The 19,298-nt window shown below is 32.6% G+C and overlaps 1 protein-coding gene across 1 annotated transcript in view; it reads right to left on the bottom strand.

The window, feature by feature from the left end:
- The window catches only part of LOC149910909 (sodium channel protein Nach-like), a 37,203-nt gene extending 27,372 nt beyond the window's left edge, over positions 1–9,831 (bottom strand). Inside the window, exons 1-4 of the mRNA XM_090103526.1 lie at positions 9,680–9,831; positions 8,941–9,037; positions 7,211–7,320; positions 6,336–6,501 (exon numbers count right to left, since the gene is read on the bottom strand). Coding sequence (XP_089959652.1) covers positions 6,336–6,501; positions 7,211–7,320; positions 8,941–9,037; positions 9,680–9,831 — 525 coding nt within the window. The remainder of the gene's footprint in view (positions 1–6,335; positions 6,502–7,210; positions 7,321–8,940; positions 9,038–9,679) is intronic.
- Between the last annotated feature and the right edge of the window lie 9,467 nt (positions 9,832–19,298).

Here is a 19,298-nt window from a genome sequence, read left to right as displayed (position 1 = left end):
TTGATACCCACAAGACGCAACTCGACGAGGCGCAGGCATGTGTAATAACTCTGTGTTACTATACAATAAAAATATATATTTTTATTTTTTATGAGCTGTTTCTTTTTTTCAAAAAAAGGAACCCACACATTTTAGCGTGCATACCTACTGACTGTAGAGAAAATATAAAAAAATAAATGTTCGAGAAAATTAAAATAACTTGTTTTATTTTTCAAAAATGGAATATACCTACTACAAGTGTTAGTATCACAGGTTATCATGCAATCTACATTTTTATAAAACTTTTATGAAAGTAAAATATACCATATTAGCGCTATATTACCTATGTTTAAAAAAGTATTGACTATTGATCACAATAATCATTAATATTTCTTTTTCAGACATAGGTACACCAAATGTCGACAGTCAGTTATAGTAATAAGTAGGTACCTATATCTATACTTAGTAATAAGTAGGTACCTATTACTATAACTAGATTTACTATGATTATGGTACATATTATTTATTTTATGGTGTTTTGACTTGCCCTAAATGTGACCGTAAATTCCTCGCTAAAATTGGCTACATTAGCTCCGAGCGCACGACAAGGCATTGTCCCTCTGCGACCGTAAAGAAGACACAGCAGTCGCTGTAGCCGAAATCGGCAAGGAGCGATTGTTATTATTTCTTTTATATTGTTTACTAGCTTACGACCGCGGCTTCGCCCGCTTTGTCTAAAACCTAATAAATTTGTATACCTACTAAAACCTTCCTCTTGAATCACTCTATCTAATAAAAAAAACCGCATCAAAATCCGTTGCGTAGTTTCAAAGATTTAAGCATACAAAGGGACATAGGTACAAAGAAAGCGACTTTGTCTTATACTATGTACTATGAAGTAGGTACAAAATTTTCACAACGCAATAAAGTAGACGAAAGCATTTAAAACAAGCTCTAGCAATACAAGCATAACAAACTAAAATCAGTTGCGATATTCAAAAGGGAATAAGGATGAAATTGTAAAAAGGAAGTGTCGAGAATTTTGATTTCAGGATCTTTTCACTGCTATTTGAATGACTTTATTGGGCTGTATTTCCGCTAACTGATATATTATATTCATAACCATGTGACGCATATAGCTAATATTATTATGATATTATTTTAGAAGATAATATGATATCTTTATCGGATTCAGTTTTACATAATATAATTATATTTCTTTATTCATTGATACAGTGTGTTTCACTATATATATAATTATTATTAAACGAAGTCACTTTCTTCTCTTTACCGACTTGCACTATGTTTTCAGCGCGGACATATCTTTCCACCCGCAGCATCGCCCGCACAGAAGAAAGAAAAACCCGCATAGTTCCCGTTCCCGTGGGATTTCCGGCATAAAACCTATCCTATGTCCTTTCTCGGGTATCAAAATACCTCTATACAAAATTTCATGTAAATTAGTTTAGTAGTTAAGGCGTGATTGAGAAACAGACAGACAGACAGAGTTACTTTCGCATTTATAATAAGAAAGCCTAGAGATTTCAAATTGTTTTATTAAATGTTTATTTACACAAATATGTTTAAAGTAGTTAGGGCAAAGTCATAATGAAAGTGGAATGCACTTCTACATATTACGTCCATTTTATCAAGAATGCAATAAATTATGCAAGATTTGTGTTGATAATTTTTGGCTTATAATAATACTATTTTTAAATTATTATTATTGTATACAGAACTCATAACAAACTGGGCTTTTTCCTCTAATACAAAATAAACATTTATCTTTAAAGTTTATTTTATCGAAATAAACAGATAATAAAAACAATCTTACTAATTAATTAAATCACAAAGCTTTACTTACGATAGAGGACATTTTTTATTTTTAAATCCTTTTAGTTGTCTATTGACAATGTAAAGGCAAAACAACGCCCATATTGTTATTAGACTAATTGGAATTTAATCACGTTTTAACTGTTATATTTTTTTTTCTTTTACTTCCCACGCTCAAGTTAATAGTGGATAGTATACATAAGAATGATGAAATTCATAAACGGATTTATTGCGCAGTAATATGTAGGTAATTAAGTAAGTGAAAAATGAAAAATGAAAAATTTCTTTATTCGTTTCAAAAAATGTTACATAATATAGTTACATATGCTGCATTGAACCCCACACTAGGATCCCCTGTGTTGTGAGGCTCAATCTCTTTCATCGTAAATTACATAAAAAATATTTCAAACTTTACTTGCCATTTTAAGTATTAAGTGTGTGTATATATGCGTGTGTGTATGCGTGCGTGTATATGTGTGTGTGTATGTGTTGATGTTGTATGAGTGTTTATTTTAATAGTAAGTTTATATTTTAATCAAGATATTATGCTAACGAGAGTTTCAGTTTCTAAGTAGTCTAGATTAAATAGCCAATTTGTAACATATTTTTTACAGCGGAACTTGGTCATAGGAAAGATATTTAGTTTTTTGTTCATTATGGAGTATAAGTAAGGTCCCATGAATATAAACGCCTTGCTACCTAAAGACATATTACAGCAATGTTTCCTCCATACAGGATTTCTTCGAGTGCGCTCGTTCGTTATAATTGTGTTTGGAGCTATTTTATGAAATTTTAGTATTACTGCTAGTATGTATAGCTGACGCACCGTTAGTAAACCAGCCTCTTGATATAATTCTTTGGTTGGATATCTTAAATTCTTTTTAAAGATGATTTTAAGAATTGCTCTTTGCGCGCGCTCAACTTTTATAAGATGACATTTTTTTGCGGAACCCCAAGAAATGAGACAGTAGTTTAAGATAGATTGGCAAAGAGCAAAATAAGTCATTTTGATCATTTTGATATCTGCAATTAGTCTTAGTTTTCTAAAAATGTAGGTTAATTTTCTCACACGTGTCTTTACTAAATCAGTTTGTATATTCCAGGTAAGGTGTCTGTCAATAATCACACCTAGATACTTTATATAGGTAACATTTTCCAGAGCAGTACATTTGCAGTTGGTAGTGTTATTTTGACATCTATGTATTGTTAGGGAAAATTCTTTCGGGGCATTGGTCCTATTGCTTAATATTTAAGTAATGATAATATTTACTCGAATTATTTTTGAAGTATAAAACGGAAGAAAATTGTTAAAATATTATTTTCAAATTATAAAAATGTTATTTATGCGAAAACTTTTTCAAGCAATAAGCGAACAAACACACAAAATATAGATATTATTCAGTGGTCAAACTAGTATCGACTGCGTAATAGATGAAACTTGTAATCATAGGATTATTTTTCTACAATTAATAAAATGTACTTTCAAAAAAAGTGTACCTAAGTATAATTTTGTATATGCTTATATATGAAAAGCTGTTTAGGTGATCAATCAAACATACAAACACAAATAAAAAGTGATTAATGGCATAATATGCGATATTTTTCAAGCAACAACCAAACAAACACACAAAATACATACTCCGTAGTCAAACTAATATCAACTGCGTAATAATTGAAGGCGCAACAGAGACCAACAGTGGAGAAGATGTGTTGAAACAACTGCTCGCATCTGTACATTGTGTTCTTCCACATACATCGCTCTATTAAATTGTCACACGATATTGTAGGGGATAACTGAAAGTTAAGAGTTCTTACAGACGAACGGTGAGTTGTAAGCTTTTATATATTTTCTTCTATAATAAAGGTATAAAGATTTCAATCGGGCTATGAATTCATATTATTTTCATAAGGATTGGAAAGCTTTTTGTTAAATAAGAACTTTGAAAAGGATCGTGAAATTTAAGAAAAAAGGAAATGTATTTTTTTTTAATAAATAATATACGAGAAACACCTACACAACAAAAGACATTGCTTAGTACAGTGAAACTTGGTTAAGTGGGACCTGGATAAGTGAGAAACCTCCATAACTGGAACTCATGCTGAGGTCCCAACACTTTGGCACTGAATTACCTCTGTTAGTGGGACGAGGTAAACCTCTATATCTGGGATTTGTTCTTTCGATTTATCATCATAGTTACCTATATAACTGAGACAACAAGTAAATTTTATGTGCATAAACCTCTGCAACTGAGATAACATTGTTTGTTTACTCATTCTTATTCAACCCACTAATTCCACACGTAATTCCAAGTACGTAAGTACAAATTTTGAGCTTCAATTACCTTCAGTTTTAGTTTCGCTTTACTATCATACAGATGTTTATTTGAAAAATGTCAAAACGAAAGCTACAATCGTTATCACCCCTCTGTAAATGAGACAGATATTTATTTATACCTGTATATCTGAGACACTGGGTAAGTGGAATACCTCTATAAGTGAAACGACATTGCAGGTCCTTTGATGTCTCACTTAACCAGGTTTCACTGTATTTGAATGGTAAACATAAACATAACATAATAAATTCAATCTATACCATCAAAACGACTAAACGACAATCCTTTTCGTCCCAATCAGCCCAACGATAAGTTACTAAAGGTTACAGGAAAAAATACTAAACCAAATCAATATAGAATCATGACGTAATGAGACGAATAAAGCATTTTTCAACGTAAGTACAATCTCAGACGATAGTCTTCTTTAGATATTAACCAACGACGTCATTACTTAACAAACCACAATGCCTCTGTATCTCTCATACAGAATTAATAAACAAAACAACACGCATACTGCAATAGAAACAGAGAAGAATAAAAAAATAAAATTTCAATACAAACAGCATTTTACTCTGTTAACAATCATCACGTATGTATACTAATATTATAAAGCTGAAGAGTTTGTTTGTTTGTTTGTTTGAACGCACTAATCTCGGGAACTAATGGTCCGATTTGAAAAATTCTTTCGGTGTTAGATAGCCCATTTATCGAGGAAGGTTATAGGCTATATTTCATCACGCTACGGGAAACAGGAGTGGAGCCACGGGGGTGAAACCGCGCGGAGCAGCTAGTCCTTTATAAGATTATCCGCACTTACACAATTAGCAATATCAAGCTATAATGCCCATCTACAGAGATTAGTGTAAATCCGCTTACGATTCAATTACTATATTAGCAACAATCCTATTGACAATTTCATTTATTTTTATATTTAATAGAATAACTAGGTGAACCAAACGTTACATGGTGGAAATAAAACTGTTACTGTTTTCTTTCAGGGCATCCTTATATATAATCCTTATAAGCTAAAAAAATATACGAAATATTCCGGGACCTACCGAGTAAAGACAAAACATTTATATAAAAATCGGAAATGCAGCCAAGCCAATTTGATTGTACTATTCTAAGCAACAAGTCGTAGGTAAGTCTAATTAACCAACTTTTTTATTGCAAGAATTTTCTAAACCCTTGATTTTCAATTTATTGATTGGAAATTAAATGGTTACAAACTTAGGGCCTCAAAAAAAAGGGCCCGACAATATATACTTCGGAAGAATAATTAAAATTCCGCCTAGTAAACACTAGCATACAATTTCCTTTTGACGTGGTTTTTCACGTTATTTTTACCAATAGTACTTTGTACGATCATGTTTGTATTTAACAGGAACTAGATTTCAACGATATCACGACGGTTTCTCGCTGAAAAAGCTGAAAAAGCTTTTATTACTTTTATGTAAACGGTTCACGCGAAATTTTTGTTTCAGTTCATTCTTGTTTTATATTTAAATGTTTAGTAAATAATAAATAATTAAAAATTGTTTCGCAATAAGTTATTAATTGGAAACAATTTGGGGCCACTATTCCATTGTTGAGGCCATATCCAGATTTCTTAATCCTGTATCCATATAACCTGAGGGCTAAAGTACATGTTATGCGATATTCTTGTACAATCTATTGAACCGTACCTGATAATCTCTAGGAGTCTAGGATTATGATATGATATAAACCAAAGCCCACCAATAGTTTTAACTGTTCAACGATCATACATTTTTACATACATACAGACATTCATATTTATAATATTAACCAAACCTCTCTAATATAGGCAACACCTGTAACTGCGGAATCATCATACATAAGGATGTATAATGATAATAATTGTTTGTATGTAAGGACATACAAACAATTATTGGCCCCTATTAATTTCCGACCGCCTCCTTGGTACAGTGGTTGACGCGTGAGCGTAGCACCGAGGGGTCATGGGTTCGATTCCCGGTGGAGACAAAGAAAAAAAAATGTCTCGGTCTGGCAGAACACAGAAGGCTGATCACCTACTTGTCCCTAAAAGAAAATCGATCAGTAAAACAGATGTATGATGCATCTGCCCCTTACCCCACTAGGGGACATGGGACTTCACTTTTTATTAATTTCCTATTGCACGATAAAGCTGATGATAAAGAAGATACGTACTTCGGTAAAAAACGTTTTCACAGATATACTGTTGAAGTCCAAAATTTCTTGCAGCACTTGTAGTTCCTCCACTTGTTCTTCAGTAGCTGTTGAAGGCATAAACAGTAGGGGAGCCAGTTTGAGCGTCTCAAATACGAATTTCCTTGATGTGTTGCTTGGAAACGTTCTAAAAAACAATACAGAAAATTTTTGAAGAATATAAAAAGTTCGAACACGAGGCGAATAATGAATCACCCCGGTAAGGCGGAACACGAGGGTTTAATTCCCGCCACGTGTTCGAATTTATTCTAAAGCATTTCAAGGTTATAAAAAATGTTGTGTGGTTTTATGAAACCACGGAAGTGAAACTGTTCGAACGGTTGCGAACACTGCTTTGTACGGTTTTGACGGTCGGCTGCCGAGTAGGTACCTATACCTACTCGGCAGCCGCGATACACGCGACATGCGCTACACAGACCATAAAGTTTGAGACGATGTAATAAAAGTTTCACTTTAAAATACAATATATCCAGATAAACGTACATAATGCAATGTTGTTTATTTTTTTATGCTAACTGAAACCATGGTGGATGTGTATTATGTATTTGCGTTATTGTCTAAGTAACTAGCTTACTTTCAAAATATTAATTTTAATGGTCTTGTTTGATAGTAAGAGATAGTAAAACGACAATAAAAGATTTAGTATGGGAAGTGGCGTCTTTTTCTTTTTAGGGCGACTATCGACCAAATCTAGTTTTTGAAATACAAAATAGTGTAATAAACCAAAGTTACTACGACGTATAAAAAAGAGAATGAGAATAAAAACCTCTTAACTTAGTCTGAGCTAAATTATGAGCTTTTCTATAAATATAGGTATATACTACTAATATACTTACAAATTATCAGACCATGTCTTTGCTGCAGATAGAGATATAAAATTCAAACTGCATATAGTCACAGCCGGGAATGGGACGTCCCAAATTGGACCCTGCGTGCTTTCTATAACCTATAATATTGATAACTATAGATGAAATGATATGTTGTTTAGCGTTTGCGTAAATAGTAATATTCTAGTAAGAATGTCGTTCTGAAAGGAGAAAATTAATCGTAGGAACAAATGCATAATGCATTGCGCTATACCCCTCAAAGGGACACGTGAACTTACTTTTTTTCAGAAAGGATTTAGATTATAAAAGAATTTTCAAAGGATTTATTAGTTTCGAGAAATGCGTAGGTGGTAAGTAGCAAGAATTGGGTACGAATAAGTGCCAGTTAATTGACAAGAGTTAAAAAGGCATTCATTAAATAGTAGGTCTTTTTATTTGTATTTTGTACATAGAAGAAAAAACCTAATCTATACATCTATACAAATATTATAAAGAGGAAAGGTTTGATTTTTTGTTTGTTTGTTTGTTTGTATGAATTGAATAGGCTCCGAAACTACTTGGCAGATTTGAAAAATTCTTTCACTGTTGGAAAGCTACATCATTTCTGAGTGACATAGGCTAGGTTTTATCCCGGAAATCCCACGGGAACGGGAACTATGCGGGTTTTTTTTTGAAAACGCAGGCGAAGCCGCAGGCGGAAAGCTAGTTTTTTATCATAAAATGTTGGGTACATTCGAACCTTCATTCAGATATTTCTGTCGATAATCCTACAAGTAATTGGTATATAAACCTATAACAAGACACAGAGACCTCTATTTCCGAAGTCAATTACTACAGACCATTCGTCAGTGGGCGACGGATAGAACATTCGTGATTCAATGCATATTTCGATAAATAACCTTTGAACTTCTATCATTCGTGGAAACGTTTGACGTAAACCCATGTGAGGCCAACAAATATTTTGGTTAGCAATTAGAGTTTCAAAGCCTATATAAGTGCAATATTAACGTAAATACTGCGTCTGTTGGAAGAGCACTTTCCAAAAGATTATTGTTGTATGCGCTTGTAATATAATGGTACTTCTAAAATATATGGAGGCTCGCAATGTTTCGAGTGGATTAGCGTTTGCGTTTGCGGTGCCGAATGAGCATTTATATATGAAATGTAAAAGGTAATTTATACGTGAATTGTTGAAGTAGGTACTAGGAGTAGCTTAATGTTGCACTTCAAAGCAAGTTGTAAGCAAATTGTTCGTAATTTATAAAACTATGGGTTTTTTAGCATTCGACATTAGATAGGTATTAAGTAATTGGTTCTAACTTAAACTTCATTCACTCTTCATTTCACTAGATTTGTTTTAAAAGATTTCATAAACAAGACTATTGGACATCTTCCGTGATTTGGTAATAGATATCCGTTGTGGTTAGTGAAATCTCTAGTGTGCTCATTACCTCAGAAACAAACTTGTTTTGGTTTGATATTGTTAGATTTTGATATAAAAACTCAAACTCAAACTCAAACTCAAACATTCATTTATTCAATTAGACTACTATTTAGTAGCACTTTCGAATCGTCATTACATAGTATTTTTAACATTTACCACCGATTCGGAAAGCAGTATCTATGGAGAAGAATTGGCAAGAAACTCCATAGTTGCTCTTTTAAAATAATGTCAATAAATTTACATAATATGTAACTTATATCTAACTAGGTACATAATATGCCAAAGAACTACTTACCGTAACTATAGGGTTTCGATCATACCACTTATAAGCTGTTACGACAAAATAAATAGCAAATCCAATACTGATACAAACTGCTAATGCCCAACAAATCCTGAAAAATATTATAAAATATAACTTTTTCTTGGCAATGAAAAACAATTCATAATTGCTTTGCTTGGAAATGATGTTCAAAATATATTTTTTTAATATATAAGTGCATTTTACCACAATGCTCTATTCATACAAACACACATACAAATCTCAATACCTAGCGCCATCTATTGTTGAGTAGCGTCACTAAAAATATAGTTAAGTGTTCCAGTCTTGTTTTTAATCATATAGATCACTTATTAATTCCTTTACAAGTAAACCAGTAACTACGAAATTGAGTTCTGCACCTTAATGAAGATATCTAATAACCAAGCCATAGCCGAATTTAAAATATGAGCGTGCATGAAAATATGAATTATTTTTGTAGCCATTAAAAATGCTCATGTTATATCAAAATGAAAGGTCAATATGAAATAAAAACTAATGGTCGTTAACTATTATAGTGAGTCGCCATGAGTCGAATATTTTTTAGATTTCAAGATACAGAAAGATGATAATATAGAATTTAGAAGTTACAGCAACTATGCAAGTATTAGGTACGAGTATCAATGTCGTATTATAAGAATAAGTGGGCTGATGTAATGGATATTTTATATTTGCTATTATTTTGCATTCAAATGAATATTTAATAATTTATACGCACCTTTCCATCCTGCTCAAATCTTCCATAACAATATATTTGAATCCGTGCAAATCTGTGCGATTGCAAAAATCCACAAATCTACTGTTCGCATGTTCCCTTTTATTTACCTTTTTTTCCGAAGGTTTTACCTTGATGTGGGTCTTTTGAGCCATATTTGAGCGCAAATGGAAGTCAACCGTCAATATGTCCACTCACAATGAAAAATAGGTGTGATATATCATTGAAGTACGAACGGTAATTATAACCTGTAGATCGAATTGATAGCTAGGCACGGACTTGCTAGTTGCTATGTTCTGTATTATTTTAAACGATGCATAAAAAATATACCAGGTATTCTTCCATATAATTTTGATATAATAAATGTTGATGGTTCAGTAAGTGAATGAAAATAAAACAGAAGGTACCGTGAAATATGCCAACATTGCCCACAACGGGTATCTTTGCCCGAAGATCAATTCATAAGAAAATTTTAAAATTGCAAAAATACCTCCATACTCTGGCAACATTCAAAGTACCTATTTGGTGTAACATAGGTTATATATTTGACAACACTGCCTATTGTGTGTGTCGCTAACTTAAATCAGCAACTTGCTGTAACTCGTCGATTATCATGTGTGATTTCGCGGGCAAAAAATGGTGAAAACTGAAAGTTCAATTTCAAGGTAGAGTTTGTGCAAGATGGCGAAAACACAGGTTATTTTTACTCATAATATTTTATAAAATAACGTTTGCTAATATTACCACTGAAGGTTGTTTTGAACAAAAGTTAAAATGGTGGGCAAAATTACCCAATACTTTAGCGATCTCCATTTGACAACATTGCCCACCATCAAAAAAGCTTATAGACCGGGAGATACTGACACAAAATTTCGAGTCATTTGTAACAGGATGGCGGTTCTACAGGGTTCTTAGTACGCAATGACAAAAAGAAAAATGATGGTGTGAACGCTGGTACCGGCGGCTTAGTCGCGTGGGCGTTAGTCGAACTCATCGGAAAATAGCGAAAGTCAAACGATTTGTAACAGTATGGCACTTATTTTTCCTGTAAGTTTGAGGATCAACGAATATAAATACAAAATTTCAAAGATCTAGGTGTTGAAAATCTCAACTTATATAAATTAATAATAAATTTATTTTTCAAGTATGACAGCACTTTTTCCCCCTACTAGAAGTATGGCAAATATAATAATGGTCACATTTTATCAAATACTCTCCAAAAAGCCAAATGCAATACTGGTACAAAAAGATAGGCGAAATAAAAATTTTTTGCAGATTTTCGGCGGTATGGCGACCATTTGGAATCGTCCGAAAAGTATATGGCATGGCGATTTTCGTAAATGGCTGCACGACGATGGTTACCTGTGCAAAAGTTAGCTTGGTACAAATGGTTGAATAATTGTTTTTTTTAAATCAACACATTCGCGTCGGTATGGCGGGCTGTAAGTCATACCGGAAAAGTATGGCATGACACTACCGCCTACTTCTTTTTTATGGGCTATCGGTAAATTCTAAAATTTTTGTGTTACAAATCGTTTGACTTTCGCTATTTTTCCGACAAGTTCGACTAACGCCCACGCGACTAACCCACCGGTACCAGCGTTCACACCATCATTTTTCTTTTTGTCATTGCGTACTAAGACCCCTGTAGAACCGCCATCCTGTTACAAATGACTCGAAATTTTGTGTCAGTATCTCCCGGTCTATTAGGGTTGGCCCATTTAATATTACCACATAAGTTGATACTAATAATATTACTTTGTTCGGTTAATTTCAGAAAAATAAGCTAAATTTGGTATCTCGAAAAGAACCATGGTAAATAAAGTTAAATCGCTGAATTTTAAGCACAACTTAAATGTAAAAATATAATTATTTTTATTAAATAGTCACTGACTAATATTCCGTTTTGCTTTTTTTTATCCTTTTATTGCCTACAATATAATCCTACTACGAAATCTTTCCAGTAAAAGAAATCGAAAGTCATGCTCATTTTACTGTATTTGTATGAAAAAGAGAAAAATACCTGGGTAACTTTGCCCAGCCACTTAAGTCAGGAACTTTTCATGAAAATGCTTTGATTTTTAAATTAAACGACATCTTTACCAACATTTTTGAAATGGACTTTAATATAATCTGACTAGAGGTCATATTTACGTCAAAAATGGACGTATTGCCCACGTTGGCAAAAAGTTTAGATAACTTTGCCGGCCATCAAAAACAGACAAATAATGAATTAAATGTTGAATAATAATGAAATTTGCTACAACAATATATGCACACATAATAATTATGCTTACATAAAATACCTACTAACGTTAACCTTAACCATAATATTAGAACTTGATTTTTTAACAACAAGCCTGCTTAACTTTTTTAAATATTCCTAGACTAAATATAAATTGTGTCTATGGTAATTCCCAACAAGTTCTACGCATATATTAAACTAGCTTTCCACCCGCGGCGTCGTCCGCGCAGTCAAAGAAAAACCCGCATAGTTCCCGTTCCCGTGGGATTTTCGGGATAAAACCTATCCTATGTCCCGGGGTAAAAAGTAGCCTATGTCCTTTCTCGGGTATTAAAATATCTATATAACTACCAAATTGGTTCAGTAGTTAAGGCGTGATTGAGTAACAGACAGACAGACAGAGTTACTTTCGCATTAATAATATTATATAGGTAGTATATATATAGTATGTTATGGATATTGATACAATATATTGATACCTACTTGAACTATTAATTTAATTTGACAGTACCAATCTTAGAGTATGTATTTAGCTTGCTAATACATAGGTACTCTAAGGTACCAATAATTCTACCTAAACATTGATTTTTAATTTGTATTAACTTGTTTATTATTATATATGTATTAATTATTGTAGGTATTCAGGATGCTTTAAAAAATAGCAATAAGGTACAAAGGAAAACAGAATTTAATTTTAAATCGAACTATCGCTTTGATAATTACGCCACCTTAACCTATTAATAATTCAATAAGCGTGGGGAACGGAATGAATTTATAATCGGGCTTTAAGCACCATGCATGCCCTTCACGCTCACCATAACAATTAATAATGCTTAGTCATGAACTGCCTTACTAGTTACTAATAAACATTTATGCACTGAGTATAACAAGGTTATAACAAAAACGTTACTAATAAACGCTTTTTGACACTTCCCTGCTATACAGTTGTTATACAGGCTGTGTTATTCATATGCCAGCTTGTGCAACCCTTATTCAGTCGCGAGATCTTGTTTAACCATTGTGTAACCTATAAAAGTGTGGCGTTTTAGTTATGGATTATCTAAATATTTCAATATTTTTGATTAACTGGATGAAGAACGGCCCCCAAGGAAAAAAAAACATATAAACCTAGGTATGATCCCTTTTCCTTGGATGAAGACGAACTTAAATATAAATATCGCTTTTGTAAAGTTTACGCGAAAGAAGTCATTGATTTAAGAGTGGGTATAAAGTCAAATCACCAACAACTTTTAGTTGATACGTGTAATATTCAAGACCAAATATAAAAAATAAAATATAGGTATGTAAAACTTGATGATATTTTCGATGATATTGTCAGATCAAAAACATAAAATATTGAAATTGACTCGATAGAAAAAATTCACGAAGTTACCTCTAAACTTCACACTTTTACGTTTTTTACTTAGAAAAATTTTCGTGATTTTTTTATTTTTAATATTTAGCAGTGCAATATATGTAATTATATATTTACTAGCTTTCCACCCGCGGCTTCGTCCGCGCAGTCAAAGAAAAACCCGCATAGTTCCCGTTCCCGTGGGATTTCCGGGATAAAACCTATCCTATGTCCCGGGGTACAAAGTAGCCTATGTCCTTTCTCGGGTATCAAAATATCTCTATACCAAATTACATGCAAATTGGTTCAGTAGTTAAGGCGTGATTGAGTAACAGACAGACAGACAGAGTTACTTTCGCATTTATAATATTAGTATGGATGAATGAACAAATAATCACATCAGATTTAATAATCGCAATTATTTTGAATGTACATATGAGTAAATGATTTCATGATAATATTAATATTGTTATCACAATTGTTTTATTTCCCATTAGTTGCAACCCTAGCATATTTTCGTGTGACAGCGTAAGTACCTACGCTGACGGCGGCATCGCGCGATATCAAAGGCGTTTCATTACTGTAGGAAATATTATTGTAATACTGTGATAAAACTATCCGTCGGCGTAAGTCCCGTTGAAATCAATACAGCCGTTCCAATGATTAGCCGGAACAAACATACAGACAGAAAAACATGTTAAAATTACTACTTTGGTATATATTGTGTACCGTGTATACATCTAACTATATGCATTTAGTAAAAACCGGTTATTTTGATATAGTATTAAAATAACCGCTAAAAGTAAAAAGCGGTTATTTTATTTCAGCATAGATGGATTCAATAAAAAAATGTTCTCTAATAATGTGGCACTATTTATTTTACATTTCATGTAACTTTACAAACACTTAATTATAGGCACATAAACGAAATATTACATCTAATTATATCTACTTATTTCTATGATTTTTACTTACAGATTAATTAATAAAATATACCTAAAATATTACGCAACAATAAGTAACTATATTATCTTCATATTCGTAGTAATTCGGAAAAATTGAATTTATAAAAAAAAATATGATTTGGATAAAATAAATTCGAACTAGCAATACTTTGGCAACAATTTAAATTTTTAGTAACAAAAAATAAATATATTTTAATTTCTTAGAATGTTTTAAATTTTAACAGCATTGTTTTAATTATTCATACCAAAATAATATCTATATTTAAAACCAATATTATGTGACTAGCTGCTCCGCGCGGTTTCACCCCCGTGGCTCCACTCCTGTTGCCCGTAGCGTGATGAAATATAGCCTATAACCTTCCTCGATAAATGGGCTATCTAACACCGAAAGAATTTTTCAAATCGGACCAGTAGTTCCCGAGATTAGTGCGTTCAAACAAACAAACAAACTCTTCAGCTTTATAATATTAGTATAGATTATATATTGTAAAACTAAAACCTAATCGCGAATATTTTACTACAATCAACTCAGACTTCATCTATCTAAAACTTATCCAAAACAATAAAATCCTTTAAATTCTTTATACATATATATATAGTATTTGATGCCTACTTCTTGTCAAAATAATAGAAGTGGAGAAACCGAACTTTCCTCTAGGGAAAACCTACACATTGGGTAGGTATTTTACACGCTTATATTAGCGTCGTCACATCGACCACACAACCATGTGGTCGATGCGTCGTCAGTATGTAGGCAAGTATATAACCACATAACCGACTTCTATAGAATCTATTTTAATTTTTTACCCACTTTAAAAGGATACATATTTAATTCAACTTTGTACATTTATCAAGGTTGTGCGACATAACAATAATTTTATATCTTTATTTGTATTTTAGCTTTTTTTTACACGCGGGATTGCCCCGTACGCATAGTATCCGCAAGAGCCCTTTTCATGCAAGTATTAATAATTGTAATGCGTAGAGAACGCACGCAGGACGCGAGGCACGATTGTTGGTATCCAGGAACAACTAATTTCCGCATGCGAAGCGATCCCACGTGATAAAATCTCCACGAAAATAAAGCATGATTTACGCTTTACCGTGCGAGCTGTCGTGAAATAATAATCTATAATATAATAAAAAAATAATAGTTAAAAAAATAATTTGGAAAATCCAAAAGTGCACGCCTCATAATTTTTTTTTAATAAATATTTATTAATTATTATTTTTGTTTATTTAATAACAATTAAACCACATCGAATCAGACCCTGAAAAATGAAAGGGTTCTATTCCTGAGCATACTCAAGCGTAAGAGAAAAAAAAAGACTCGATTAGTAAAGTATTTCGGTCGCTATCGTGTTAACAAGAAAAAGGATCCGCACATACAGACACACGGACGTCCAAGACAGAACTTTTTTAAACTGTTTTTTAACTAGTTTAAATAACAAAAATGACATCAAAAATATCATGAACGTTAAAAATAGTGTTTTTTCTTAATATGTGTGTGTATGTATTATCTTACAAGTGCAATGTATGATACATAAAGACATTTTAAGTTTGAAAAATCAGATGTTTTGCGCGAAGTGACAGTAGTACCCACCTCAACGCTTCGCTTATGAGGCGTGCAAAAAACTAAAAAACACGCTTTTTATAGAAACCGAACTAAAAAAAATGGAATAATTTTATCAAATTAGTGTATTGTCATCGGTCCTCAATAAATCTACAAAGTTTGAACGAAATCTGGCCGTTTAAAGTGGGTCAAAATCGCGCCCAAAGAAGTCGGTTACAAACAAACATACAGGTGAAGCTAATATACTTAAAGCGTGTAATAATATAAAGCGTGTAAAAATGAATCGCAAAATGTGTTGGTAAGCGCATTACTCGAGAACGAGTGGACCGATTTCGATAATTCTTTTTTTATTATATTCCTTGAAGTACCAGGATGGTTCTTATGTAGAGAAAACATAAATATGTACCACGGGCGAAGCCGGGGCGGACCGCTAGTTATCTATATACAAATTTCAACGCTGAACAATGTTTAGGCATTTTCATACAGAGAGTATACAATAATGTTTGTACGAGCTACGGACGGGGCACGGCCCGGTCGCCACACTGTATAGCGTAAATCGGCCTTAACACCTATCTAAATAATTAATTTTCTTTAAATTCTAAAATCAATCAACTTACCGCAATGTCAGGTACAAAAACAATTATTTGATTGCACATGGCGCCAGTCAATCGTCTATCATTGAATACTCGGTGCACTAGCAATTACGCCTAATCGTGTTTTTTGTCTCTATCACTCCAAGCGAAACTGAAGAGAACAGAGATATCAAAAAAATATAAACCTCAACGAAACTTGTACGTATAAAAGTTCTTTTTTATCACTGCAACATTATTCAATTCACCTTCACTAAGTCATACTACAACATAAAGGGTCCACCCGGGTGAGCGCCCGTCCGATTAGGGCCCTTCTGGCCTCCTCCACTCAAGCGACAGCTCAAGCCGAGGTTCGTGGTCCCCGTCAAGGGGGGACGCCCTTGTGCATGTCGCTACCAGGGTGAACCTTCAGTTCACCCCCGCGTCCGCGTTAAAATGTAGAAGCCCTTCTGGCTAACATTGAGAGACACCACACCAAAAAAAAAAAAACATAAAGGGTAAAAGGTCAACCTTTGAGCATTATATTTATTTTTCCAGCTTTAAAGTCTATGAAAGCAGTTATTAATTAAAAGTAGATACATATCATATAAACAATCTTGTATAACGCATAACATCTTAATGTTATAATATGGTCCTATATTCATTTAGTGAATATGTACACTGTACAAAAAAAGTAGCACCACAGACTAATAATAATATACTACGTATACAACTAGCACCTAATATTGTGTAAATTAAATATCTATATCATAATATATATTTTAACTAATATTTAAAATTTGTTTAATATTCCTATTATTATTTTTTTTGCATTTCTGTCACATTTTAACCTAATAAGAGCCAGCGCGCACGAGCAACTTTGTCTCCGCAACTATTTTGTCTCTCCCATCAATTTGTATGGGGAGTTGCGTCGCTACGTGCGCGCACTTTCATACTAGCCCATGGGTGGAGAGACAAAATAGTTGCGGAGACAAAATAGTTGCGGAGACAAAGTTGCTCGTGCGCGCACTGTCTAAAAATTATCAAAATTCCTATAAATACTGTCAAGTTATAAAATATACAAATTTTGCCGGATTATGGATTGCATTTGCTATAATAATTAGGAATCCAAATTTTGATATTCTTAAAAAGTTTATTATATTATAGTGATTATACATAGTATGATTTAACGAATGCGCCAAAAAAATGTTTTGCTTATAAAACTAATTAATTTCGATAAATTTTAGTGTCACATATGACATAATATCTCTATTATTTTACTCTCTATTTTTTTTATGAAGTATAATTATTATAAGAAACGAATTATAATTTTTATGGTTTTTTTAATGGGCCTCAGTAAACAGATTCCCACAAAATAATCTGTCGAATAATAAATTATTGTGATCCTTAAAAGACAGTCAGTCAGTCTCTTAAAAGTATAACTGTATTTATTTATTTATTTATTTTTTACATACATAGATTCCTTACAGCTATTTGTATTACAATATTTATAATTAACTTTAACAAAACAATACGCCAATAAAAAGGAATACCAATAATAAGACAATTAATGTGACAGTAGTTTAACATTAATTATAACAATGACGAAGTAGAAAATTAATATATTTAAATTGTTTTTTTTTTGTATGTAAACAAATCACCACATATTGTATAATTATATGGTAATATACGTAATTACTAATTATCTAATATTCGATTTAATAAATTATAATATTCTGAGCTATTATTACTACGTATAGAGGAGACACGATGAACAAAATCTGTGCGCCAAGATCGGCGGCGCGGGGCGGCTAGTGAGTCATACATTAAGCGATGTCATCGACTCACGGCCATAGAGGCGAAACTTTGTAAATATTCTGCCTATTTCTTATCAATTATGAACAATCAACGTAACAAAAGAAAATATAATATAATTAATCTAATAAATTTTATTACTAATAAACTTATCAATTAAAAACTGTTCAATTAAAACCAATCAACGTAACAAAAAAAAATTGATACGTAGGTAATTTATTTTCATATTTTCATTATTGAACCTTTTTTTTTCAAATAATATCCACAGTACAATATTTACTAAATGCGTAAAATTATTATTTTCCACTATTGAAAGCCCGCCAAAAATTTTGCTCGAACCAAGTTTTAAAAATTATTATCTAGTTAATTAACTACCGATGAAAAGTTATTCCTTTGCACTTTTCCGTATTATTTGTGCAATATCGTAACACACACGAAGGCATATTTTATGAGTTTCACTTTAAAACAAACAAAAAATGAGCGTGACATTCGCGCCAATGAGCGAGCAAACGCCTGAGTGCAGATAAGCCATATGACCTATGTTGAGTGGAACATAAGTGATGTAGGCGGTGTCGTCTCCATACGTAGTAATAATATCTCAATGGTGATGAATAATAAACCAAAATTATTTTTACATGTTAAAAATAACTTTCATAGATTTTCAGTTACGTTTAAGTAAATTATATATTATAAGTATTCATACGATTCAACAGTTCTTTTTGTTCCAGGAACAATTTAAAACTACCATCACCTAATCAGCTATATTGTTGTAGTTGAACATTTTTAAATTCTGATGTCTCTGTTATTGTTTACTAGCTTTCCGCCCGCGGCTTCACCCGCGCAGTCAAAGAAAAACCCGCATAGTTCTCGTTCCCGTGTAATATCCGGGATAAAACCTATCCTATGTCCCGGGGTAAAAAGTAGCCTATGTCCTTTCTCGGGTATCAAATTATCTTTATACCAAATTTCATGCAAATTGGTTCAGTAGTTAAGGCGTGATTGAGTAACAGACAGACAGACAGAGTAACTTTCGCATTTATAATATTAGTATGGAACATAGTATGGAACATTATTAAAAAATAATAATAATTAATATAACAC

The sequence above is a fragment of the Colias eurytheme genome, chromosome 1, assembly GCF_061535395.1.
Source record: "Colias eurytheme isolate Ceu_HAF_F1 chromosome 1, ilColEury1 Martin Lab GWU primary, whole genome shotgun sequence".
Taxonomy (NCBI): domain Eukaryota; kingdom Metazoa; phylum Arthropoda; class Insecta; order Lepidoptera; family Pieridae; genus Colias; species Colias eurytheme.
The sequence above is the reverse complement of the archived record's forward strand: the minus strand, read 5'-3'. Positions and strand labels throughout refer to the sequence as shown.